General features: G+C 45.1%; 3 protein-coding genes and 1 long non-coding RNA gene across 7 annotated transcripts in view; 3 read left to right on the top strand and 1 right to left on the bottom strand.

Moving 5' to 3' along the window:
• Positions 1-1,470: 1,470 nt before the first annotated feature.
• Positions 1,471-2,474, bottom strand: LOC139619917 (uncharacterized). The gene is made up of 3 exons (XR_011690687.1): positions 2,390-2,474; positions 1,896-1,973; positions 1,471-1,538 (listed from the first exon to the last, which is right to left on the bottom strand). It is a non-coding gene; the product is annotated as an uncharacterized lncRNA (long non-coding RNA).
• A 523-nt stretch (positions 2,475-2,997) lies between these two features.
• LOC139619916 (ESX-1 secretion-associated protein EspI-like) lies at positions 2,998-6,316 on the top strand. Its single transcript, XM_071474987.1, has 2 exons — positions 2,998-3,753; positions 5,005-6,316. Exons 1-2 carry the CDS (start codon positions 3,681-3,683, stop codon positions 5,562-5,564), a joined length of 633 nt encoding a protein of 210 aa, XP_071331088.1. The 5' UTR covers positions 2,998-3,680; the 3' UTR covers positions 5,565-6,316.
• Positions 6,317-10,992: 4,676 nt separating this feature from the next.
• LOC139619882 (uncharacterized) lies at positions 10,993-12,868 on the top strand. Its single transcript, XM_071474958.1, has 2 exons — positions 10,993-12,797; positions 12,851-12,868. Exons 1-2 carry the CDS (start codon positions 11,532-11,534, stop codon positions 12,866-12,868), a joined length of 1,284 nt encoding a protein of 427 aa, XP_071331059.1. The 5' UTR covers positions 10,993-11,531.
• Positions 12,839-27,454, top strand: part of celsr3 (cadherin, EGF LAG seven-pass G-type receptor 3) — a 110,605-nt gene continuing 95,989 nt past the window's right edge. For all 4 annotated transcript variants that reach the window (XR_011690731.1, XM_071475234.1, XM_071475235.1 and 1 more), the window contains exon 1: positions 12,839-17,289. Coding sequence is in view for 3 of the 4 variants with exons in the window: in XM_071475234.1 (XP_071331335.1) it covers positions 12,918-17,289 (4,372 nt within the window). In the remaining variant the exon portion in view is untranslated. The remainder of the gene's footprint in view (positions 17,290-27,454) is intronic.

The following is a 27,454-nucleotide window of genomic DNA, read 5'->3' as shown; positions in this document are numbered from 1 at the left end:
GTCATTGTTTCTTGTGTCTTTCTCCCCGAGTTTAATCTGATGACATTTGCAGCAATATGAGCTCTAACACTCCAGGGCTGCGGTTACGACACGTTTGGGTAATGCATAAAAGAAACGTAGTGAGCAAACCATTGTATTTTAGAAGTCTGTGTGTTGTTTTTAAAGGGCTTTCTTGAATTTCCTCTTTTCCCAGTCACTTCCCTGCTCTCACCCCCCCCCCCCTCGCCCAACACACACACACACACACACACACACATGTCAGAGCCCCACAGGGTGCTGTAGTAACTGTCTGTCAGTCACTTTCATTTAGTGTTTATCGTCTGTCCAGCCGCTCTGATCCATTATAAATAGCTCTAAGTGGCACAGCACTCCCTCCCCACTGTCACTCAACACTCTGTCTATTAGGCTTCCTACTCAACCTAATTAATCTGACCAGGTCCTCAGAATCAAAATCAAGGTAGACATGAAACAGTTACATCCTGTTAGTAAAATCCTATTCACCTCTCATTAATACATTAAAACATTTTTTTTTTAAAATCAGATCAAAATGTAATATTTATGTAAGTGTTTATTTAACGAGGCGTGCCAAATCATTTTGTGCCCTTAATTAAAGCAACAGGAACAAGCAGGGATCGGCCCCAGTTGATTTGAAATCAGATTTTGATTTGATTTGACAGGCAGAGCTATTTATATAAGCGTTTTCAAGGGTAGATCTGGGATTCTTCAAGGTCTCAAGGTCTGTGATATAATCTGCTGCTAGTCTTTCAAAATGCCAATCAAAATAGAAATGTTTAGAGCTTGACACACTTCTGGTTGTCACTGGGAATTCACATCCTCAGCTGTAGATGAATTCATGTATTATTCTGGCGTTGATGTGCTTATTGTTTGTATTTTATATTTATAGACGTTTATGCTGCGCTTGCCATTTTCTTTATTTCTCTCTCTCTACCAGTAATTAATCGTTAATTAGTCCATGATGACCTTGTAACACAACCTAGGTCTGTTTTTCTCTTCAAATTTGCAAATGAAATTTGCCTTTACTGAGTAATGAAGACACTTCATTTTATTTTGGGGGATGAGATTCTGACTCTATTTATACCTCAACAAGTTTCCAGAATGATAAGGAGACTCATCAAGTTTTCACATTTGCATGTTGTTAGAGTTCCCATTCGGTGTAATTAACCATCCATCTTCCAGAGTAGGTGTCAGAATTACTTCATGGCAGAAATTTTCCTCTGGTGGATTCACTGCTGTCTTGTCCTGATAGACCGCAGGCTATTAATACCTCAAAGACTTTCAAGGGCATACAAGGATTTTCATATTCTGTAATGTGGAGTGGGGGATATTTTTAATGTGAAATATGCTGTGTAATCTCCTCCTCCTGTGTGTGTGTGTGTGTGTGTGTGTGTGTGTGTGTGTGTGAGTGAGAGTGTGTAGCCCACCACGTCTAATCTGTCAGACCTCCAGAGCACACACATGTCTTTGAACTGGGCCAGTATCCCCTGCAGGTTCACCACAATGATCACTGCCAACACTGCCTGGGACACACAACAAGGCATCACTGACAGTGAGTCTCATCCAGCTGGAGTATGACTTTACATTTCTTAAAGCACCTTCACTCAGATGTTTTATTATTCTATCATCATTCCATGGTGGTCTATGGAGAAAAACTTTAGCTGCTCCACAACCAAATCTCCTCTGGGGATTGTTTAGTTTGCTCTGTTGTGCATCATGTGACATTGTTTCACCAAGTCCTTTACAAATCAAAAAACGTCAAAGATGCCACATTCTCTGGATAATTAAATATAAGAAAACTGATGCTGGTGATTTGAGCTGTTGTTTAACAACTTTTATGATGAACATTAATGAGATTTGTTATCTCAGATGCATTTTACCTTTGGCAGCTGCTCAAAGAGATGACCGATCTTCAATAGGATGGTCAGAATCATCAGAGCTGATACCAAACCTGCCACCTGAGACAGGAGATGAAAACACAACAGAAGAGGGAAAAAGCGAAATGAAACGGATGAGGAGGAAGAAAAGATAAAAGAGTGATATAATGAACTCCATGAGGCAAATAATTAAATATCACTTGTTTTCATACAGAGTCTTTAACATATAACAAAGGTGGTTGGCAGTGGTGCTCCTTAAGTAAATGTATCGGTGCCACAGTGCACATTGACTCTGTTACAAGTAAAAGCAAAGTAAAGTAACTGGTAACAGACCTGTAAGATAAATGTAGTGGACTAAAAGCTGCAATATTTCCCTCTGAAATGTCATGGAGTCTAAAGCAGTACAAAATGGAAATACTCAAGTAAAGTAGAAGTACCTCAAAATTACTTTGCACTACTGGTGGTTTTGAGGTTTCATTTCCTCTGCAGTTTCATACCTGTGATTTGACACCAATACTATCCTGGACCATACTGCGAGAGAAAGAGCAGCTGACAGCAAAGCACTGAAACATTCCTCCGATGGTGTTACACAGACCCAGAGCCAGAATACTACACAGTATCTTTGTAAGATTAGTATGTGCAGCTGGTGTTAAAATATCATTCCCTCTGCATCTTTTATTTCAGAGATCAATGATTTATTAAAGGTAATGTCTTTAATGTCTTGCAATGTATTTTTCATTTAAAAGCAGTATTTCATCACATTCTACCGTGATATATAAAACAATAGCACATTTGCATAAATTCACCTTTCAGGTGTAGCTGGTGAAAGTCTCTGTTTTGCCACTGTGGTTCATTTCCCCCCTTTTTAAATCTCAGCTTTTATTATTCTGTCAACCATAGTTCAACATAACATTAAAAATCTTATTATGATGTTGTAGGTGAAAGATGTTTATAGTGTCAGATTACTATGAAAACACCTTCAGACTTGATGAAAGTCATGAAAGACAATAAAATACACTAGTTTAACTTCTTTTAAAATAACAGGCTAATTAAACTGTATTTGCACTCTATTGGTTTAATGACAGCACATTAATTTATTTACTGTAATAACTATCTAATGAGTAAAATAATGGTACCACTTTCTGATAAGGAACCATTTTTAAAGGGCTTATAAACTGTAATCAATGGCTTTATCTCAGGTTAATAAATCATTTACTAATGCTGTATGGATCAGTTATAAGTCATTCATGAGAACATCTTTTGGGATGCTAGGATGTGGAAAATCTTCTCCCAGCATGACACTTTTCTTTTCTTTTGAGCTTGCTATTTATTTTATTGTCTTAACAAGTCTGTGTGAATTGTGCCTCAGAAAGTCCCGTACTGGAACTTTTTATAAAGACACAGAGTCCTTGTAAAAAGCCATTTGATGACTCATTAATGGGATAAATACAGCAGAGACTCGAACACTGTTTGTCCTGTAAAACATAATGATGCTGTAAGAAAATGCTTTTAAAAAACAAAACAAAAAGACATCATCCACACGCATCAGTAGAAGTCATGGCAACAGAGCAGTGACGTTTGACCGAGGTGATATCAGAGCTGCAGGTCTGTCCACTCTCTCAGTTGCACTTGGACTTGACAACCCAATGCAAAACCTGTCTGCTGCAAAGTAGAGCTCTTGAACACCGGACCCCCTGGAAAACCTCCCGGAAACAAACTCTTGGAAAACAAACTCTTGGAAAACAAACCAGAAGAAAAAACCCACTGGAAAACTTCCACCTGAGGAGAATGGCTTTGGATGGACCCCCCATGGAGGAGCACCTGCTGACCCGAGTCAGGCGGTGGATCATGTCTTTTTCAGGTGAGACATCTTTTAATATTATGTAATATATAATCTCTATGTGCAGAGAACCCTTTGCTAGTTGGGATTGTTGGAGTTTAGCTTCGGGTAATTTCAGAGGCCTTTGAGTTACAGGTTTATCACATCTGTGAACTAACTCTCAGACACACTCCCCAAAACGCAGCAACAGGTCAGGGTCGTTATGAGCCGGAGACATAAAGTGTTATTGAGCTTAGTCTACAACAGGAATCCAGTGATCATTCTTAGAGCTGTTACTGACATGAAACACATGTCATTTTCATAATTTTCATAACAGCTGTGTTGAAGTGTGATTTGATGTTTTAGTTTTGAGGGGGAAGATGAGACAGGTTTGTCATGTGGTTCAGGGCGCGTCAGTCTCCTTTATGCCGCAAGATTTGCAACTCATCAATTGCAAAAGCAGCATCAAGAGACGAGTTTGATTCCCACTAAAGCACAGATGTTTGTGGGTTTATTTTGGAGAAGCCCTGTTGTTATTAATGCATGATTTTAAAAAATATGCCCATCGTTCATTGTGCGTAATGACGCATGAACTCCAGTGGAGCGTCAAGACCATGCAACTGTCCACATCACCTGCCTTCATGAAAAGTGACATCAAGAGCAATGAGCAGCCTGGTATCTCAGTAATGAACACAATATATTGTAAACTTAGGAGAGTTGGAGAAGGTGAAAGCTTCACACAGTTCAATAGCCTGACAACGTGCATTACGCGCGTCTGCTGTATTGTTGCGCGCGGGTGGTGCGATGCTCTCTGGCTAACGTTGACCCTCTCTGCTGCTGCGCCTTAAGAGTTCTCACATCCTATTATATATTTATTAATATGTATGTTGAATATGTTTCATATAAATACACGTTCTTTTTATCTATAAAGTCTTATATGCCGTGATAACTTGCAGTGAGTAACTCAAGATTTAGTTAAAACAGTGTCCCAACCTGTTTTATCTCAATATAAATACTCAGATCTAGAGGACTTTTAATTTTCCACTGATGTTTGTCACAACAGTAAAACTTTCATCATTCAGGTCAGCTGCCTTCAGTAAGGGTCTCATAATAAGTAGCACTGAGCTGTTTGCAGCTGATACTTTCCACACCACTGGTTGCTGCAGTCAATGTAGGTGTTGCTACAAGCTACATTCATCAGACTTCATAATTTAGGTCTTTGCACTTCCTGTTTAAGCCTGTTTTTTGTTTTTGCAGATGTAGTGTTACATTTCTATACTTTTCTCCCCTCAGGTGGTTTCTCTCGGCCTTCCAACAATCCACACCCTGAAGCTGTGAGGCCTCCTGATGATCCAGACCCCACTGCTGACCCCGACCTCAACAGGGCTCAAGACAACAGCAGACCTCCATCTCCTCCACTCCAGCAGTTCCCACCACCACCCTCTAGGATGGAGGGGCAACAACAAGGTCCTCCTTTTCCTCCTCTCCATCCTGATCCCTATGCTGCTCCTTTTGCTGTTCCCCCTCCTGTTCATCCTGCTTTCCTGCATGTTCCTCATGCTTTTGCACATAATGATCCTGCTTTTGCGCATGTCCATCTCCCTTTCCCTGAAGCTGCTCCTCCTGTCCCTCGTGCCGATGCTGAGGACAGGATTGAGATCCCTCAACTTGAAGTTGAGAACATCGGGCCACTCTCCCTCAGTGCTGATAGTGATGATAGTTCAGAAGAGGACGATGTATCTCCTTCAACTTCTGGTCTCAGCTCCTCCACAAAGAGGAGCAGGGAGGACAGTGACGATGAAGAGGCTGCAGCTAAGAGGCAGAGGTTCTCAGATGACAGTGACTCAGACTGACATCATCTAATATGCGACAGGACCGCCATATCTTCTTGAAACATCAGTATCGAGTCCACATTTGCCCTCATCTCTACCCAACCACAGCTACCAAGGACTTCGCCACACCACCCAACAGCGGACAGTGATTGCCATATTAGCCCTTGCGTCTGGCAGGGCTGGTGGTACCCCAGGTAGCGTCTTGCTCCGGGGGAATCTGTCCATTATTTCTTTACGTTGGCAGGGTTGATGGCTTGACTCTTTTTAACCCTGAGGGCTTGCCTCAGGTAGCCTTTGCGTCTGGCAGGGCTGTAAACGTCCCAGGTAGCATCTTGCACTTCAGCTTCTTTGTACTTTTGCACATTTTGGTATGGTGGCTGGATCAACTTCTCTTTCATCCTGAGGGCCGGCCTTTGCGTCTGGCAGGGCTGTCCACGCCCCACGTAGCCTTTGCGTCTGGCAGGGCACAGTACCATTTGCTTGGTTGTGCATTCAAAATGAATTAGTATTCCTTCTCACAGCACTAGTGGCTCCTACTGGTAGGTCTGCAGTCTGTAGCCAGGGTTAGCTTGAATCTACCACATGTCATACCCAAGCTAATCGATGGCAAAAGAAAAGCAGTGGCTGGCAGCTCTGTATGTCAGTAAGTTTGCACTGAAGAGGACTGGACTGCATAGAGATGGAGAAGAAGAAAGGGAGAAAAACTAAAACACTAAAAAAAGGACTTTACTTTCTCTCCACCTTCACTTATAAATTGACTGTATATAATGACAGTTATGTATGCTAATTTATAAAGTGTTTATTTATACAATGTCACTTATTTAGTAATTCAAAGATCATTGTTTGTCTTAATAACCATTACTTGTTGCTCTCTCTCTTCCTCTGCCACCTGAGCTGCTGGTGTTCACTGTGGACAGAAAAGGTGAGATCAAGTTTCTGACTCATTAACACAAAGTGGATACTGTAGTGTCCCCAAAAAGACATGGCTCTATATTCATTTTTTATTTTTGATTCCATAGAATGAGACTCTTCCTGTGTCTGTGGCAACTGAGTGTAGATACCAAGCGAACCACAGAGACTTTATCTGAGGACGTCCCAGTATCACAGCAGTCCACTGAACCAGCTTCAGCACCTTGCTGTCCTCCTGACCACAGACGCAACATGAAGCCTCAGTGAGTCAACAATTAGCAGAGGATGACGCCCTCCTGTGCTGTTCCCACCACCAGTCAAGAGAGCTCCTTCCCAGAGCTGAGATGTCCACGTCCACTTCACTCAATGTGCAGAAAATAAGAAAAAACCCTTGAAAATTCAAATGAATGATAAAAAAGTCAATTTGAAAAGGCTCAATATATTGTGAGCAATGTTTCAACCTGCTGAGATGGAGCTAATTTGAGATATACGTTTTTAAAAGATAATGTGATTTTATTTGTTTTAATTTATCACTCAGATACATGTAATGTAACTGCAGCGTCATTTTTCATGCTTTTGTAATTCTGTTTGAATTCCAGTATTAATATGTAAAGAAGTTCTGTCCCAGGTTTTACAGATTGATGGGTTTTGTGTGGAATTTCATAAAAAATAATTCTGATCTCCAGTCAAACTTCTCTTCTGTGAAAACCATTATTTTTATTTTTTATTTTTTACCTTATTTTATCATGTTAAAGTTTCTTGAAAGGGAAAAAAGTGAATCAGTTGCAGGTGGTACAATTGCATCTTTCCCCATCTGACTATGATGACATGTTTGAAAACTATTAGACATGGGAAAATGTTTTATGGACTGATGAAACCAAGGTTGAACTGTTTGAGATCATGCAGATATGCTGTAAAAGGGAACTGCGTGAAAACATCAGCCCACAGGTGAAGCAGGGTGGAGGGAACATAGTGATTTGGGGCTTTGCTGCCTCTGGGTTTGGACGGCTCCACATCATCAAGGGGAAAATTAATTTTTGTCAAGGTCTCTTCCAGGATAATGTCAGGGTGGCTGTCTGCCAGGTGAAGCTCAGTAGAAACTGGGTGAGGCAGCAGGACAATGACCCTAAACACCAGAGTAAATCTACTATAGAATGACTTCGAATAAAGAAAATCCACCTTAATCCAGAAGAGATGCTGTGGAATGACCTGAAGAGAGCCGCTCATACCAGATGTCCTGAATGTGTCTGAGCTGAGGCAGTGCTCTGGGGAAGAAGGGTTCAGACCTCCTCTGAACGTTGGACCAGGTCTGATCAGCTGCTGCTGAAAGAGCTCGGTTGAAGTTATTGCTGCAAAAGTAGGTTTAACCAGTTATTAAAAAGACGGGTTCATTTACGTTTTCCACCAGCACTGTGAATGTTTAATGTGTGTGTTCAAAAATATTTAACTGTTTGTGTAATATTAGCTTAGGGACACCATGTTTGTCTATATTTGTGAAGATCAGATCACGTCAGTGCAGAAAACCAGGTCATCCCAAAGGCTTCACACAGTCTTTCTTGCCACTGCATCGACCTTCTGTCTGAGAAGCTGTTTGTCTTATACTATATATTTGTCTGTCAAAGTGTTAATTTGTTCTACAACATCATGCACCCTAGATTTTTTCAAATGCATCTTCATTTGCATAAAGAAATTCAGAATTTCTCATTTTATTCATGTCTTAAAAATGAATAACTTTAATTGCCAATTCTATTGTCAGGCTTTAGCACAATAAAATCTAAGTTAAGACAATATTTCCCACATGAGAAAGTAAATTCTTTCGAGTCTTTGCTGGAGACATGGGAGGAACACTGCGGCTTATGCATAACTGCAGATGAGAGAATAATAACAATGATATTTAATTACTGGTAACTGCTACAATCGCTGAAACTGAAGTTATAAAAGCCTTAGTGTGGTAATTTCCCAATGAGGAGCATTGTGACAATATACTATTTCAATTTCAGTGGTTTCAAGCAGTAAGAACAAAGACGTTGATTTATCTGGAGGCTGAAGCTCCCATGTCAGCCACCAGTGGAGTGCTCTCCTTCAGGGGTCACTTTGACCTCTGACCTCTCTTCAATGGGAGGCAAAGAAAAGGAAAGCTTCTCCCGCTAAGCTGAAAAGTGTATCATTACATCTAAACTATCATTACTGAATGAATGAGCTGTAATACCTGTCACTCTGTCCGCCACGCTGCCTAGTCACAACTTGTCTAGACGTCCTCGTGTTCCCCCGGCACGCAGCCATTCCTAATCCTGTTAACGCCGCCAGCCTGCGTCACAATAACCTACATTCTGCAGTAATCACAGTGACTGACTGAGGCGCGAGGGTGTCGGGAAAAACGGCAGCAAATCCTGGTGTCAGAGCAAGAGGCTGCAGGGAGAGCGGTGACACCCCGGGAGGAGAGGGAGGGAGAGCATTTTTCTTTTGTGCATTCAGCTCTTATTTGGAAAAGGAGGATATGCATTTTGGAGCACCATATTGCTGTGGCTGTGCTCCAAGCTTGTACCAGCTGTGAGGGGGAAAAAAAAGGCATGCATCCAAACTGACTGGGACACACACACACACACACACTTTCATACCACTGACTTGTAAAAACTGTCAGTCCCAACGTTTAGTTTTCTTTTATTTTGACTGGACAGTGATACAGCTTTGGTCCCACACTTCAACTAAATTGGCAAAGGCATCACAGTCCAATCTGTGACTGGTTTTTATTGTGGTCTCTGATGTTTAGGCAGCAATATGGCACAAGGACGTCTGAGTGTACAGCAACTAACAAACAGCCCAGTAAAAATATACAGTTAAATCGCTCCCAGCAATAATTTCAATAGCAATAATAAGACAGAACAATGTGGAAACAGTGTTATGTGTGTTTTTATGAACAACACAATTCGTTTTATGAGGCATGAGTCTACCTGATTTTCAGTACAATACAAAAGAATATTTTTTTTTTATACTTTTGTTGGAGGAAAATGAACTGTTTCCTATACAAAGCCCCACAACCTTCACTTTTTCCCTTTTAACAAAAAAGCCAAAGTTTGTCAAAAATGTTCCTCAGACATGCCAACAAAAGACATTCTGTCGATAATTGGCCAAATTATCACTTAAATTAGACACTGTGTGGTCAGAGAAAGGAGAAGGAATCTGAGGAACCTTTTTGATGCCAGCTTTCTGTACTTGACAGGTTACTTTCTGTAAAAATTTGAGGTCTGATTCAGTGTCAGTAGGAAATCACATTCTCATTCTCTCACGGTGAGGAGATTTGGTCCTCTGAAGTACCATGGTAACCGCACGCGCACGCGCACGCGCACACACACACACACACACACACACACACCGCGGCTCCTCTGATCCACGGCGTCCCCCGAGTGACCCGCCCCACGCATCTCCACCCATGAGCCACAGGAGACGTCACGCTCACGCCCAGCCGAACTACACCACCCAGCCGGCATTATCAGTTGGTACTGAATGGGGAGATTGTGGGTGGATGCTGGAGGACATTTGTAGCCTACATATTTTGCATAATGTGATTTTTTTTTTTTCCAACAAGTATCAGGAAATGGATCTGCCCATTTAGCCACGCGCAAATTAGCGTTAAATTGGGATGATTTCCGGATTGCGCGCATGCGCCTTCACTCCTGAAATGAATCGGTGATCCTGTAGCCTAACACATGTTAGGAGGAGTCTGGGCACGACAGCGCACATGTGAATCCCTATGGGACCATTAAGCCTTTGAAAGATCCTATAGGCTCATTTATCCTTCCACAGAAAAACATTATTCACAATGAAGTCACTGAATTGGAATTTCTGTGGATGTTTTCCTGTGTGTGTGTGTGTGTGTGTGTGTGTGTGTGTGTGTGTGTGTGAGAGAATTACTCATCGGCGATAATACGGGAGATGACGTCACTTTTACAAGAGCTAACCTGACATTTCCGAGCTTACATCAGCGGACAGGAATATCCTGTGCGCATCTCACCATCGGACGATATCACAAAATAAGAAAATCTAGTCCTAGAAACTGGAGCTTTTATATAAAAAGATTTTTTAAGTAGGCCTGCTTTATATGGATTATAATGCTTTGTCACAACTACACTCTGCTGCAATTCTGATGTTGTTTCGCCCCTTTTAGTAAAGTTTCTAGTTCTTGCTTTTCTGAAATTCCCCCATAACCCTGTCCCACTGTTGGTTTATTTTATTTTGAAAAATCAGAATATTGCTATGTCTCATTTCTAGGAATCAGCAGCATTGCTGGGTTTGTCTGTACAAGCCCGTGAAGGGTCACAAACCTGGGGGGCTTTTCGTGAAGGTGATGATTCTTCAGGTGAGGGGTGATGACGGTGGGATTGTGTAAGATGCAGACTGCTCCCCTCTCCTGCTCCAGCTGTGGATATGGCCGCCGCGGGTGCTGTGTAGCAGCCCTGCGCGCCGGAGCCAACCATTATGAGAGAGGAGAGAGAGTGAAAGAGAGAGATGGAGAGAAAGAGAGAGAGAGAGAGGCGGCAGAGATGCAAGCAATAGGGGGAGGGGTGGAAAAAGGAGAGAGGAGGAGAGTGTGATTGTGTGTGAGAGAGAGTGTGTGTGTGTGTGTGTGTGTGTGTGGATGGATGGATAGTAGCCTACCACCGGGCTGAGCTGCCACTGCTAGAGGAGCGCACACACATACATACAGACACACACACACACACACACGGGAGGATAGTGTGTGAGCCAGTCAGTCAGTGTGAGTGTGTAAGCCATGTTGGATGTGAATGAACGGGAGGAAAGATGCTGCTGCCGCGCCGCTCCTAAGGCTCAGACCTCCAGCTCCACGGACCACAGCGGGTAGATGCCAACTCTCCAGGCCGACGGAGAGACGGGGGAGCCTGGGGGAAGGTGTCGGGCGGTGCCGGCGGTCCTGGAACTGGAACTGGCCACCTAGCCGGAACGAGGGAGAGAGAGAAGTAACGGGGAGAGGGCAAGGCGCACTCGAGAGAGAAAGAGAGAGAATAGGCAGAGGTGGAAGAGGGAGAAAGGAGGGGAGAGACAGAGAAAGGAAGAGACTAAATGGCTGCACCGCTATCGGGCTTCACCCCGCTCCTGCTCTCGTCTCTGGTACTCCACCTGCTTCTCCTCGGCCCTTTGTTCGCCCTCACCCCGGGGACGGGGAACACAGGAGGGGCTTCCAACCGATGGACCCCGGGTCTCTGCTACCGAGACGCCGGTAAAGTGAGCCAGAAGCAACAGCAGCAGCGGGGCGAGGGAGCAGGGGAGTCGCCGAGTGGCCGCTGGTATCTACGCCCAAGCAGGTGGACCGTAGAGCGGATACAGGCTGAGGGATGCTGGGGAGTGCGGCGCGCAGGAGGGACGCTGGGTGGACATCAACGGGATGGGGCAAAGGGGATACGGGAGGAGAGACTGAAAGGAGTCGGGACGGTTTGGAGGAGTGAAGACGGTCCTCCGGCACCACCAACACCTCCTCCTCCTCCACCACCTCCTCTCCACCCAGGTATTTGGAGCAGGTCGAGCTCAGATGGCGTCTGCTCACGACAGGGAGTGGAGAGAGGGAGGATGAGGAGGAAGGGCGTTGTTTCACCTCCCAGTTCACCTGCTTTCACCTCATCGCCGGTTCAAAACGGCAAAAAACGGGCAGTACAAAGGACTAGAGAGTGCGCGCAACGGTGGCCGGCGTCAAGGCCACACCTCGCCAAACGTGGCGCCGCCGGAGCCTTTGTGCGCGCCTCTGGTCTGTGCAGGGCACCCGGAAGTGGAGGGAGGAGAGGGGGAGAGGAGTTGGAGAGGGCTGGTGAGGTGAGGAGGCCTTGTGCTGCTTGGTGCTCCCAGACATCTGAGCATCTCTGCCGGTCAAGCCCCGACAAACAAGCCCCCTCCGCAGCCAACACCCCCTCACCTGGCCCTTTGCCAACCGGTTGCTCTTGTTGGATTCATCCTCTTTCTGGATACAGTTCACCACACGACGGGGCTTCAAACTACACCCTCAGATTTAATCCCCGATTCACAAAGAATTCAGACTGCATCCACAGATCACAACTGGACCACACTTCAGCTTGTAATTCCTCCCAGACCGGCTGCACAGATCAAATTCAGCCACATCCAGGTTACAGGAACAGCAGCAACAACATGGCTTGTGATGCTGATGGGGGCTCAGCCAGCGTGGACAGGAGGGCCGGTAATTGTTCTCATTTGGGCAGGCACAATGTTATCGATCCCAGCAGCAGCAGCAGCAGCAGAGAGGGGGGTGAGGATAGCTGTTTGACTGGGTGCATGAGGAGAAGGGGGGAGGAGAAGGGGACGAGGAGCGGGGGAGATCAGGTGGAGGGGGAGGGAGCGTACAGGTGTAGCGCAGTGATTAACCCCGGTACCAGGGGGCGCCTAGTTCATAGTGGGGCCCCTCTCCATGATGCGAAAGCTAGGTACAACCACACCAGAATTATGGAAGATGAGAGGGAGAGGGATGATAGGAGAGAGGGGAAGGGTGGAGGAGGGGTGAACCAAGGCAACAAACACATTAATTTATCTAATTATCCGGATAATGATTTGGCTTTTCCGATTCTGACGCTCCTATGTAAGGCTGATAATGAGCCTCAGCAGGGGAAATCAGCCCCAGAAAGCACGGGGCCGAGCAGGCAGAGCCGGGGAGGGAGCAGGGAGGTTCCCGGTGGTAGCTCTGGTTGTTTGGACAGCACAGAAATGGGGGATGGATATTTAGCCGGGTTTATGGTCCCCGGGGGAGGCATAGCTCAGAGGAATCTCCCCATCCAATTTACCCCCAGCAGCATCACCGAGACGCACGGCCAATGTTTTCTATCCAGCAAAAGCGCAATTGCTAAAATCGCATCAGTCCATCCTGTTGTGTTCAACACGCCCCCTCAAACACAAACAGGCGACTGCACAGAAAGTGGAAAACTATCCGAACCGCCTCCTCCATCTGCTGAAAAAGTAAAAGCAACTTCTGAGACGCAGCCTGCCGGTGACTCAGGCTTTTTCTCGCCTGCTGAGTTTCCCGTTAAATCTGCCAGTGTCGTGTCAGACACGACTCTCTCTGCAGCCGCTCTCAAACCGCGGCTCCTCGCTCAGCCTGATCTCACCAGGGCGAAGCTCCTCACGCTTTTCGCGGAAATCAACCTGACCACATGGCAGGATGATTCCCCGTCTCCGCCTCGGTCCCGGGCTGAGGAGACGGAGATTTCAGCACGACGGACAGCTCCCTCAGACCCTCAGTGCGTGTTCCTGTGGAGCAAATTCAACACCAACAGTAACAACAACAACAACGGGGAGAGGGAGGTCGAGGGAAGCAAGGAGATGGATGGCCATAGTCATGAATCTGAAATAGAAAACGGGAATAGAAAATCGCCGTGGCACAGTCAGACTCAGCAGCGTGACCTGTGGGAGAGCGCACAGCGAGAGATGGTCCAAGCAGGGTGTGAGGACAGCATTTCCACCGACTGCTCAGAACATAGGCAATTAAAACCCGGTAGGCAAGTGCCATCAGAGCCCGGAGGTGTCAGACAGTTAGAGAGGCGGCAGATGGGGGCCGAGGGAGAAAGGAAGAGGGATGCAGAGAGGGAGGGAGAGGGCTTGGAGGGGTCCGCTGCTGTTGCTGCTGCTGGGGGAGGAAAATTACAGGTGGGGGAGGGCGAAAGAGAGGCTCGGCTGAAAGGAGGGAGACAACCAGAGGGAGAAAGGGAAGAGGAGGAGGAGAGGGAGAGGGAAAAGGGAGTAACAAAGGCAAACCAGGCAGAGGGAGGGAAGGGTCAGGATTGGGGCAACAACACCACCAGCATCACACAGCCAGAAAGCGAGAGAGGGAAGAAAAAGAGCCAGGCGGATGAAAGCCATGAGGGGGTAGAGGTGGAGAGGGAAGGAGAGGAGGAGGAGGTGGTGGTGGAGGTGGAGAGGCCCAGCTCAAGGGGGGAGAGGAGCCTGGAACGCCTGATAATAGTGGCAGATGATGAAACCTCGCAGGGAGAAAGGGAGAGGAGGCTTTTGATGCCCTGGCCTCGCTCTCGACGTGCAGCCAACAGACATCCCCATTTCTCCCAGTATAACTACCAGGTGCAAGTGGCTGAGAACCAGCCGCCCAGCACCTCGGTCATCGTCATGTCTGCCTCAGACCCGGATGCAGGGGATGCAGGCAGAGTGAGCTACTCAATGGCCCCACTGATGAACAGTCGCTCGTCTGACTATTTCCACATCCACCCAGACACAGGTCTCATCACCACCACTCAGATTCTTGACAGGGAACACATGGACCTGCATTACTTCCGGGTCACAGCGACTGATTATGGCTCTCCTCGCCTCTCTGGCACCACAATGGTGGCCATTACTGTTTCAGACCGGAATGATCATTCTCCTATATTTGAGCAGTCAGAGTACAGGGAGACGATCAGGGAGAATGTGGAGGAGGGGTATCCCATCTTACAGCTTAGAGCAACAGATTCAGACTCCCCATCCAATGCCAATATCCGTTACCGGTTTGTCGGTGACACGGCTGCAATAGCACGATCAGCCTTTGAGATTGACCCACGCTCTGGCCTCATTACGACCCGTGGGGCAGTGGACCGGGAAACAAATGAGCACTACACTCTCCAGGTGGAGGCCAGTGACCAGGGGAAGGATCCGGGGCCACGCTCCGCCACCGTCAAAGTCTTCATCACTGTGCTGGATGAAAATGACAATGTGCCACAGTTCAGTGAGAAGCGCTATGTGGTGGCAGTGAAGGAGGACGTCAGGCCTCACTCTGAGATCCTCCGTGTGAGCGCCACAGACCGAGACAAGGACAGTAACGCCGCTGTTCACTATAATATCATCAGTGGTAACAGCCGTGGTCAGTTCTCCATTGACAGTGTCACTGGTGAGATCCAGGTGGTGGCACCTCTAGACTTTGAGTCCGAACGGGAGTATACGCTCCGCGTTCGTGCACAGGACAACGGGCGGCCACCTCTCTCCAACAACACTGGGATTGTTAGTGTACAGGTGACAGATGTCAATGACAACCCACCAATCTTTGTCTCCACACCTTTCCAGGCGTCTGTGCTTGAGAGCGCCCCAATTGGTAGTTCTATCCTCCACATCCAGGCCATTGATACAGATTCTGCTGATAACGCTCGCCTTGAGTACAGGTTAACTGGCACCAGCTCTGACACACCTTTTATTATCAACTCTGCAACAGGCTGGGTCACTGTCAGCTCAATTCTTGACCGAGAGTCTGTAGAGCACTATTTCTTTGGCGTGGAGGCCAGGGATTATGGCATGCCACCTCTTTCTGCTACAGCGAGTGTTACCATAACAGTGATGGATGTTAACGACAACCGCCCTGAGTTCCTCCAGAAGGAGTACTATGCCCGCCTGAATGAGGATGCTGTTGTTGGTACCAGTGTAGTGACTGTCACAGCAGTGGACCGTGACGTCAACAGTGCGGTGACCTATCAGATAACAGGAGGAAACACCAGAAACCGCTTTGCCATCAGCACAGCAGGAGGTGCTGGACTTCTCTCGCTAGCCCTCCCACTGGACTACAAACAGGAGCGACGTTATGTCCTGACAGTCACTGCCTCAGACCGCACGCTCCATGACACCTGTCAAGTGCACATCAACATCACAGATGCTAATACACATCGGCCTGTGTTCCAGAGCGCCCACTACTCTGTTAGTGTGAATGAAGACCGGCCACCTGGAAGCACTGTGGTTGTGATCAGCGCCACAGATGACGATGTTGGTGAAAATGCTCGAATCACATACTTCCTCGAAGACAATATCCCACAGTTCCGCATCGACCCAGCCACAGGGGCGATAACCCTCCAGGCGGAGCTCGACTATGAGGACCAGATGACCTACACCTTGGCTATAACAGCTAAAGACAATGGCATACCACAGAAATCAGACACTACATACGTTGAGGTGAATGTCAATGACGTGAACGACAATGCACCCCAGTTCCTCAGCCCCAGATATCAGGGAACAGTGAGTGAAGATGCCCCTCCCTTCACCAGTGTCCTCCAAATCTCAGCCACTGACCGCGACGCACACGCCAATGGTCGTGTTCAGTACACCTTCCAAAACGGTGAGGATGGGGATGGAGATTTCACCATTGAACCCACATCTGGCATCGTCCGAACTGTTCGGCGTTTGGACCGTGAGAGTGTGCCATTCTATGAGCTCACCGCCTACGCTGTAGATCGCGGCATTCCCCCTCAGCGAACCCCTGTCCACATCCAGGTGACCGTTCTCGATGTCAATGACAACGCCCCTGTTTTCCCTGCTGACGACTTTGAAGTTCTAGTGAAGGAAAACAGTGCAGTGGGCTCTGTGGTGGCCCAGATCACGGCCACCGACCCTGATGAAGGCGCCAACGCTCAGATCATGTACCAAATTGTGGAGGGTAACATCCCTGAAATCTTCCAGATGGACATCTTTTCTGGGGAGCTCACTTCACTTATTGATCTCGACTACGAGGCCCGCAATGAGTATGTCATTGTAGTCCAGGCCACCTCAGCTCCTCTAGTCAGCCGGGCCACTGTGCGGATCCGATTGGTGGACCAGAACGACAACCGCCCCACTCTGCAGGACTTCCAAATCATTTTCAACAACTTTGTGTCCAATCGCTCCAACAGTTTCCCCAGCGGGGTAATAGGGAGGGTCCCCGCCCATGATCCTGATGTGTCAGACAGGCTGTACTACACCATCGACAGGGGGAATGAGCTTCACCTGCTGCTCCTGAATCACACCAGTGGAGAGATCCGACTGAGCCGAAAACTGGATAACAACAGGCCTTTGGTGGCTCCCATGCTGATCACCGTCACGGGTAAGAGACCGCGGAGGGAACAAATGTGAGGAAAGGATGTGAGAGTGTGTGTGTGTGTGTGTAGTCAGTTTAGTTTCCCCTGTAGCTTCATTCAGTGTAACAAACACTGTGAAGATAAGGACTCAGACTCTACAGGTTTGTGTGCGAGTGAGAGAGGAGGGTGATAAGGCTGGACGATATTTGGTGGAGCTGTGGAGCTTTTGTCTCTTTCTCTTGACTTGTGCGCACGAAGAAATGAGTCTGATTATTTGAAACTTGAACTGTGGTATTTGAAACTGAGATGATTGTGATTGTGAAAGAAAGCTGATTAAATGAGTGGGAGGGAGAGAAAACAAGAAAATGAGATTTGTTACCTGTGTCTAAAACATCTGCTACTTGTTCCCGGTTCCCTTAAGGAGAAGGCTCACGGGAGAAATTGTGTGTGTACGTGTTTGTGGAGAGAAATCCAGACAGTGACAGAACTGTTTCCCGAGTTAGACTTACCTGACAGCTTGTGAGATAAACAATTGAGAGATTGATGGTAGTCGGCTTAGCAGAGTCTCCAAGTGTGGAAGAGGTGAGAAGTGTTAGAAAAAAGGATGAGGAAAAAAAAAGATGCGTAATGCTTAGTGTGGGTTTTGCGTGAGAAAATGTGACAGTACATATCACAGTAGGTAGAAAATGTGTCAGTGTGAGATAGGTGATGGCTATTATTAGTGGGTTTTCCACATCAAATTATCACTTCAGTCCGCATGTTGCCAGGTTATGAGATGTGCTGTTGCAAGCCGGCAATGATAGTTTTCTTAGTGGAAGACGAGCTGTGTCGTTATGAGCAGGGATCTATATCTCAGTTCCACCCACACTGTGTAATTGATAGGTGATCTGGGCTAAGTGCAGTCCGGGTTGCCATGGCGATTTTGTAAAATTAAAGAAAATCTATTTAGTAGGGAAACAAGGAAGCACCCGCTTCCTACTGACAGAGCCAATTGCTGTCACAGGCTGCTGCTTCTTTAATGTGAGGTATTTCCTGATGAAATGGGACAGTGAGGGTTCAGTCTTACTGGAAGTGTAAACCCATGGGTCATTACTGTCAGAATATGGGTAGGAATACAGTTCGGTTTTCCAGGAAATAGTCATTTTACCAAGATAATTCAGAATCAGCCTTACATTAGCCATATCGCTTATCCTGATAGGATCACAGGGGGGCTGGAGCCAGTCTCAGTTGATACTGGGTGAGGGCACATCCCGGACAGGTCGCCGGTCTATCACAAGCAAGCAGTCACGCTCACATTCACACCTGTGTGCACTTCAGAATCACCTTTATCTTCACCTTTAGAATCTCCAATTAACCTAACGTGCATGACTTTGGATTGTGGGAGGAGGGTGGAGTTCCTGGAGGGAACCCCCCCCCGCAGGGAGAACATGCAAACTTGGGCCCATGTTTGAGAACCCAGCTCAGGACCTTCTCGCTGTGAGGCGACAGTTCTAACCACTGCAACACTGTGTGTGTCGCCATCTTTTCTTTTCTTATAGTAATAGGCAAACTTCAATATCATTATACCAGTAAATAATTAATTAAAAGTATTTATTGACTCAATGCTAAATTTATGTTTTAATTTGTATGTATGCCTCGCACATAAGAATATAGTCATCATCCACATTTCTTCCATCCAATTAATATATGTATCTAGAATCTGGAGTTTTTGAATTAAAGTCAATTTAATTGAACTTTTTTTAGATGTATTTTGTTGTTTATTTGTTTGTATTCCCAGGCTTTAAGATAAAGGGCTTCCTAAAAGCTTTACAGACCTCTTTGCAGGCAGTGATCAAAGCCTCAGAAGCCGAATAAGGAAAGAAAGGAGAGCAGCATTGTTGCTTTGAAAGCCTGGTTAGTGCTGCTTGTATTGTCAGAAAGCTTTAATGGCTTGGGAGTGAGTGTGACCTGCTACCCTATTTACACTGATTTACACCAGCATCAGCGGTGACGACGCAGACTCGTACATATTCATTTTGTTGTCATTGTGAGCGAGCGAATCATTAACAGTTACAGAGTGAAATATGTCACTGAAATACATCAGCGATCAAACGAGTGACAGAGTGAACAAGTGAGGGAGTGAGGAAGGGAAGGAACGAGTGAACAAGTGAGGGAGTGAGGAAGTGAAGGAACGAGTGAACAGGTGAGGGAGTTTAAATGTGATTGGATGATGAAATGAAAGAGTGCATGAGTGATAAAATGACTGATAGAGGTGTGTGTGTGTGTGTGTGTGTGTGTGTGTGTGTGTGTGTGTGTGTGTGTGTGTCTCTCTCTATGTGTGTGTGTGTGTGTGTCTCTCTCTCTCTGTGTGTGTGTGTGTGTGTGCCAACCTTTGTCTCCATCTGCCTCTTCCGATGTGCACTCAGCTCAGTTGAACCAGACATGTAGATTCATTTCCAATTTTCTCGCTATTTCTCTCTCACTATGAAAGTATTTTACTCTCTCTCTCCCTCTCTCTCTCTATCCCCTTCTCTCTCTCTCTCTCTCTCTCTCTCTCCCTCTCTCCCTCTCTCTCTCTCCATTGCTCCAGGATTTGACAGTTATGAGATTATAATGAAACAACAGTCAGCCAGAGTCAGGCTCGGAGCAAAGCTGTCAGTTTCATTGTGTGCTGTGTGTTATCTTTGACTACCCGTCCCTCCTCTTACCATCACTGTTTTTTCTCTACTTTATTCTCCCTGTCTTTGGATGGTTGGATGGATGGATGAATGCATTCTTCTCTTTTATTCCTTACATTTCTCTTTCGTCTTTTTCATCATCCTTCTTTCCATTTATTTTCATTCCCCACCCTCCTTTTTACATCTTTTTCTTCCTCTCTCTTCTCCTTATGCCCTTGTATACTATTTGTCACCTGCTATGCCCCTCTTGTCTCCCTCTTTTCTTTTTCTTTTCCCTTCTTCCACACTCAGTAATCCATCCTTCCCTCCTTCGACTTTTCCTTTTCCCTCAATGCTTCCCTGTAATCCTCCATAACTCTCATGGGCTGTTTCTCTTTCACGCCGTGTTCTTTTCAACTCTGCTCCTCCTTTCATGCTTCCTCCTTACTTCCTCTCCTCATGTGTGTCTGTGTGTGAGTGTGTTGTCTGTTTGTGTGTGTGCTCCTGCAGGCATGTGTATGCATGATTTGGATTTACAGTATGTCGCCTGCTTGAACTGTGTTTTCTTGTGGAGGAAAGATTTTTTTTGGTGTGTTCATGCTTGTGCATGACTTGTGCTTGCACATAGCTGTTCTGTGTGCATATGCGTTCATAAGTGTGTACTCTCAGGTGGTTCAAAGCATTTCACATGAGCGTGTATTCATGTCTTTGCAATGAATAATATCTACGCACACCAGAGAGTGCTGGGACTTCTCTCTCTCTTTCTCTGCCTGTCCTGCTTTCTTACTTCCTCACTATTTCACACTTCCTTCCCTCACTTCCTCTCTCTGCCTCCTATTCCCCTTCCTCTCTCCCACGCTCTGTCTTTTCTTTCTCTCTGTGACACTTAGTTCCAGTCTATTGATTCTGTGGATAATTCCCATATTTATGGTGCATAGAGATTAAACGCTGCGTCCACACTTGTGTTGCCAGCAGTTAAAGCACAGCACACACACACACACACACACACACACACACACACACACACACACACACACACACACACACACACACACATGAAAGTGGCTTTTGGGTCAGCTGGTTGAGACAAGTAGTGGGAAAAAAAAGTCATTTCAGCTTGGCACCCCGAACAGCATCAGCTCAAGGTGCCCTTGAGCAAAGCGACTACCCCCAACTGCCGGAGTGGCCAGCAGCAAAGACTGTGGTTGTAGTGGCCAACTCCCAGTTGTGAAAGTGAGAAGCAGTGTGAATGTAGAGCAGGGCTTTGTTGGAAAAGAAAACATGTGCCTGACCAGACTTCCCCTGGTAAATGAAGGTTGAAACAAAGACTCTGTGGCGTCAACATGTTAGAAAGACTTTGTTCGATTGGTCTCTTTCACAGAGGATGCTCCGACATGTCACAGCGGGATGAGCAAAGCTGAACAAAATTTAGCTGCTTCAGTTTCAGGGTCCTGTGTGTGCTGGCTCACTGTCACTCTGTCGGGCCTCCCCGGGACACTTGGATATAACAGACAACATCAGTGTTAGTGTTAACACCTGCTTCTCCTACTGTGACAAGTCAAAAGAGGAGCTTACGCTTGTTTACATGCAGAAATATAACACTGGCTTCAATTTATGGCAGTTTATTACAGTTGCTAACACTGTTACAAATCTCTGTCCAATTAGGTTTCAATTAATTACCAGCGTTTGTCCCAGTGTACTACAGATGTCCACTGTACTTTATTCCCAGTGGTTTAACAGATTTGGATCTCTACGTCATCTCATGCACGAGACAGCATCAGAGCGCTGATTGTCAGACTTCTTCCATACGTGACAAATACTCCTAACAGGTTTAATATTTAGTTATTATTATTTTGTTTTATAGAGCAACATTATTAATGTTAATGTTTGTGTCCACTTGAAGAGAGTCGGTCAATTATTCACTTTTCTTTTAGTTCTGATTTGGTCTCCACCAACTCTTAGGACCAATATCTTGCAGTCGTTGTGAAATCGTCCACTTTCCTCATGAGCTGTAAATAACTTTGTCTCTCTGCTGTTTGGTTTGGTGCACAGCGGGCTTTCGTTGAGAACAGCTGTCTGCTGCTGGGAAAGTGGTTAAAGTGGTAGTTTGGGTTATTTGATGTGGGGTTGTGTGAGGTGCTTATCTATAGTCGGTGTATTATCTGCAGTAGATTCACAGCAGCGTGCTCCCGGTGTAGAGAAGCAGCAGGAGCACCAGCACAGAGGCTGAGTGATGTGCTGCTGTGGTCGGGGCCATCTGCAAAAACACGTTTTAACCACTTTAAAAAATGCCCACAGAAAATAAAAACAATATCAGTTGAAGTGTACAGTTCATTTTGAATATTTTCATTATATTATATTTCACCCTCTTGCCGTCACACAGCCCTTTCCTGTGGAACCATTGAACTACCGTATTCCTACACACAGCACACCTACAGTAAGATCCCACACTGACGCTGAAAAGTGAAGCCAACATGGAAATGCCAAAAACTGCAGTTCCTCTACTGACCACTAGAGTCTGGCTCCAAAAGTGACTAAGTCCCCACAGACTTTTATGTTAAAATGCTCAATTTTACAGCAGAAATAAACACGTTTACAGCCTGAGACAAAAAACTGTTTTGGTCTCTAGAATTAATTTACTCACCTGTTTGAATTTGATAAGTGTTTAAAGTTATGTATAATTAAAGGCGAGTCGCTTTGAGTGACAGGTGGGTGAGCGTATCCTTGCCACCAACCGGCATGCATCTAAATCTCGGCTCCACACAAGCCCCACCTCTTTGCCCATTTTTGTATTAGCCGGGAGTTAGGTGGAGTCAGGCGCTGCCAAGATGGCGACAGTGGAGCAGCCCACTCTGAGCTTCAGAACTGCTCCTCAGAAACATGTGGGTGACGTCACAGAGCCTTCGTCCATCTTTGTATACAGTCTATGACTCAAACAGCTGATCTGTGGAGTAACACAGTGTGTGCAGTAGTTGCACTTGTGCATAGATTTGAGTTTCATGGTTTCTGTTTGTGCTGAGGCCTCAGGGAGTTTAGACGGTGATGAGAATGAAGACACATCAACAATATATCTGCACACAAGTTTACTCTACGTATGTCATTGCTAACTGTGACACAGGTCAGTGCACATACAGTACGTATAGGTCATTGCACTGATGCTAACTATGATTGGTTAGATGTTAACCAGTATAATGTATGGATGAGTACGCTGATGCTTCCTTCATGTGTAAAGGCAACTAAAGCATTTACATGTGGGTCAGCTGAGAAAGGTCAAACCCCAAGAGAAACTCTGATCTGAATTATTCTCATTTTAGATAATAATGTGTTTTTACCCAATATGGAAGTAAAATGAGTCTCTGTTATTCTCTTGTTTTATTTCAGTCGCTGACAAAGATATTTCCACTATCTATCCTTAGTTTTCCTATGAGCCCACACATACACTGCGTACGTGACGAAAGAGAAGCAAAATGTAAACATTTCAAAATAAACATAGACCTAGGAAAGAAAAGAGGCGTGAACCCTGACAGTAAATGTCATGACCCAGTTTTAATGTCATGTTGTGATGAATGGTTTGGCCCCTGAACCCTCAGGATGCCCCACAGGCTTAGTTTCACCACCAAAACAAAGTGGTTTATATAATAGGTCTTTCAAAGCTGTGGCGTGTGTGTGTGTGTGTGTGTGTTTACCACCCATCTGTATCTTGCTGTGTATTGATTTGAGCAGTCAGAGGTTAGATAGCTTACCTCTGCTTTAGGGAGGTAAGAGAGAATTTCTCTTTTAACCAGTGATAATAATACAAATGATTAATTTAAATTTATACAGATAATTTACAGCCCAGTGCACAGTGGTTAGTGCTCTACAGGCTATATATTGTTTAGTGTGATGAATATTTAAAGATAATTAATATATGCCTCATTAGTGTACAAAATGTGAAGCTGGTACCACGAGTACTGCAATTAATAAGAAAATCTGACAGCAGCATAAAACTGAACTACCACTGTTGATATTTCTATTTATTTTTTGCTGACTGTTATTAAACATCACTCCCACTTTGTCCTTCTCATGAGCAACTGGTGCCATGGAGGTGGGACTTCTGGAGCAGCTTTGGATGTAGTGGAATGACATGTCTTATGATGGAGTTCCTCTCCAGCACAACACAACTTCTTCCTCCCACGATACAAACAAACACGATGCTTGCAGAGGATAAAGAGACACAGCATGAGAAATTGCACAAAATGTGCTCAAATCCCAGCATCATAGTGACTCAGCACTCACCTCGGCTCACTTACATTTTTACTTTACATACTGGCCAACCACAATGTAGCAGCCACAGCATGAGGAAACTTTCAGCAGCCCATTAGAATCCATTAGACGGACTCTCCACATCTTCATCCCGTCAGGAGCTAAATGGTTCAGGCGGAGCAGAGAGGGTCGTGGAGTGGACACGGTCCTGTCTCTCCACACAGGGACAGATGGCAGGTGTCTCTGCTGGATAGTTAGTGTCCTGTAGTGACCTCAACAGGTTTTCACATCGTCCTCTCTTTCAGATCTGCATATTTTTAAACGCAGGTTAAGTGGGTTGTGGTCGTGGTAGTTAGTTGTGATATAATTGCAGATATTGGCCAACAAGGAGCCCTCACTGCTCTGCATGAGCGTGGCCAGTGAAGATCCAGGATCTGTTTAAATCTGTCTGTAGTCGAACATTAATCTGTTATTACGCAGTGGTTTTGAGCCCACTGAAGGCCAGAGGTATTAGGTTGAGTAGCCGTGTCTGTCTAACACTGTAACACCATCACACAGTTGAGTGCTCGAGTGCTTGTGTTCAAAAGAAAGTGGGCCACACAGCTTAAGTAAATGGCTTCATGCAAATGGATAAAAGAATGAACAAAGGGGTTTTTCTCTGCGACTTCCAGGGAGAAATCTGAGTGACAGTTAAACATACTGATAAAGTGTCTGTTTCCCAGCTTTCATATGCAGGATTTGTGAGATTTGTGTCGTTTACTGTAAATGCCAAGTTGCTTTGCAGTCATGCAGCTGTACACACATCCTCATCTGGGATCTGCCCTGTGCAAATACAGCCCACTTGATATGTCTCTTTCTGTAGGATAACAATGCGGTTTGAGTGACAGGACGACTGCTGGCAAATAGTGCTAAAAAAAAAAAAAGGCAATACTATGCACTGGGGGAATTCTTTGGCAGTGAAAATTTGGCATGGTGGGCCTCCATGAGTGAATATTCTGACAGAATTTTTCAGGGAGTTGAGAGCATAACAAACTCGTGTTCCCTGCTGAGAGATTTGCAATTGGCCTGGGAAGCGTCTGCTCCTGAAATCTGCTTCTCGCTCTTTTTTTTTTCCCGTCACCTACTCTCTTTCTCAGCAGCCTAACAGGAAAAATGTGTGTAACCCTGAAAACCTTCATATGATACAAAAAAATGAAGGTTTTAAAACCTTAATATAATATAAATAATTGATGATTCTTTCCAAGTATCTAACTGTCAGGAAGCCAGGTGGAGTTACAGTTCATTTTTGAGACAATGAAATCTAGATTAAGCTTCTGTGATGGTGAATTTACTCTCCCATCTCAAAATATTTCAGATTTGCTCCACAGTCGAGGCTTTTTGGTCACACACAGCCTCTGTTTTTCTGTACAGACTCTTAAAGCAGATGCACTACTTTTTTTTTTTTAAATCAAAAACTAAATTATGACTCACCCGTTCGGCAGGACACACTACAACACAAAGTTCTCCACAGTGTTCGTCTGTAGCCGGGCAGAGAAAGTCATAGAACTTGCTGTACATACAGTACCACTTAGTTTCATTATGCAGGCTGAATATGATATTGGCTCTGACAGCATATTCAGCCTGCATAATAGATTACAGGGGAAATGTTCAAACTCTTTGCTGCAGAAGGTTCCAGAGTTTCACTTCAAACTACCTTTACAATTTGACAGACTGGTATAATTCATGTTTGTGATACTCACAAACTGGAGGAAGAAGCGTAGTGTAAGTAGTGGATATTTTTTTTCCCTTTGTCTGTTTCTGCTGTTTTTTTAAATTATCTGATATTTATGCTTTATATTTAAATGGTTTAATAAACTTTCAAAAATACCAAATAGAGGATAAACGTTGGACCAAGACAACTGCACAGAATAAGGAGAAAAACTGCCTCTGCAACACTTATTGTACCATAATCAGTGAAGACACAAGGACACTCTTCACTTTTTAATAAAACTTAACTCCCGGTCCTTTAGTTAATCTTTAACTATCAAAACAGCCTGAGGATGATTGGTCAAAACTTCCTCTGCAAGTTTTTCAGTATGGAAGTAACAATTGTTTTACAGTTATTAAAAAAAGGATAGAGATACAAAACACATTAGAAACTCAACTGCTTCACAAACTCCAAGACATACAGCCAAAGTTTATTACCCAAATGCCAGGTTTCCTAACCTTTCAGACACCAAAGAGCCAAATGCTGAATGGCAAATGGAAATATAAGTGTTCATAAATAGCATTTTAATGATTTGTTTGTGTTGGTCTGAGGCTAATGAAGGTGGGTTCAGTCTAAATCAGCCACCGGGGAGGAGTACGGTAAACTACGCGGTGAAAATGAGGAAAGATCACTAACAGACTGGAACTTCCAAGCTATGTTTAGCATTGCATCATCAATAAATCATTACCGCATTAGCTTTGTGGTATTAACATGATTATTGTAAGCAAACAAGATCAGTGCAGAGAGAGAAGCCGGGCGGTAATTCAGCCTCTGTGCTGCACTTTAACCGTGGGCTGGGTTTGATTGGTCTGTTGATGTTTGCCAGAGGAAGAATGTGACTTTATGGGTAAACGATGGGTTAATTTGACATGTAGATATCTGTGGCTGGATCCTCCAAATTTCACATTTCTAAACACACTCAAACTGGCAGCCCTTGTCTGCTCGTGAAGCTGGGAAAATATCACCTGACTCTGTTCAGTGCGTGAGCTCAGGTGATCGTCTGTTTGTCACAGTGTGCTGAAGAGAGGCTGAAGTTATATGGAGATGTTTTCCAGTTTCCAGTCAGTCTGGACTTTTTAATCATCATCATGATTGTGTGTGATTGAGTGTGAACTCTGAGGGGCAGTTAAATGCAGCTGCCAGCACTGATGTTCTCTCTCTCTCTCTCTCTTTGGGTGTGCTCGGCTCGACCACAGTTTGGGGTCGGGTCTAATCGTCCTCTGGGCTTTGTGGAGCGGGTCAGACCGTCCTTGGGTACCTTTCAGATCATATTTCTTTTCTCTCCCATGGGTCCTTTTCAAATTGTGTCCACGACTTTTGACCTTTAATGTTCTGAGATTTCTATGATACCATCGGCTTTTGATCCGTGATTCATCTTGTTTGGCCGCAGATAGAAAGGTGGACTGACACAGCAGCCACCTCGATCCAGTAGTGATAAAAGTAAAAGTTATAGGCAACTGAAAAATTTGGCTTAAGTTGAAACAAGTGTCTAAAACTAAATTGGTGGATTGGATGCTTGTGTTGTTGTGTTAGTGTAATTGTCTTGTTTTCTTGCAGCACTCATTT

Source organism: Trachinotus anak, unplaced genomic scaffold, assembly GCF_046630095.1.
Source record: "Trachinotus anak isolate AG129_WGS33_773 ecotype Australia unplaced genomic scaffold, CSIRO_AGI_Tana_v1 ptg000004l, whole genome shotgun sequence".
Classification (NCBI taxonomy): domain Eukaryota; kingdom Metazoa; phylum Chordata; class Actinopteri; order Carangiformes; family Carangidae; genus Trachinotus; species Trachinotus anak.
This window is presented reverse-complemented; position numbering and strand designations above follow the sequence as displayed.

What these genes read in the sequence shown, in the direction of transcription:
- LOC139619916 (XM_071474987.1), top strand. Translation starts at nt 3,681, where the DNA reads ATGGCTTTGGATGGACCCCCCATGGAGGAGCACCTGCTGACCCGAGTC. An exon ending in GTGGATCATGTCTTTTTCAG is followed by an intron (nt 3,754 to 5,004) that starts GTGAGACATCTT and finishes TTCTCCCCTCAG; the next exon opens with GTGGTTTCTCTCGGCCTTCC.
- LOC139619882 (XM_071474958.1), top strand. Translation starts at nt 11,532, where the DNA reads ATGGCTGCACCGCTATCGGGCTTCACCCCGCTCCTGCTCTCGTCTCTG.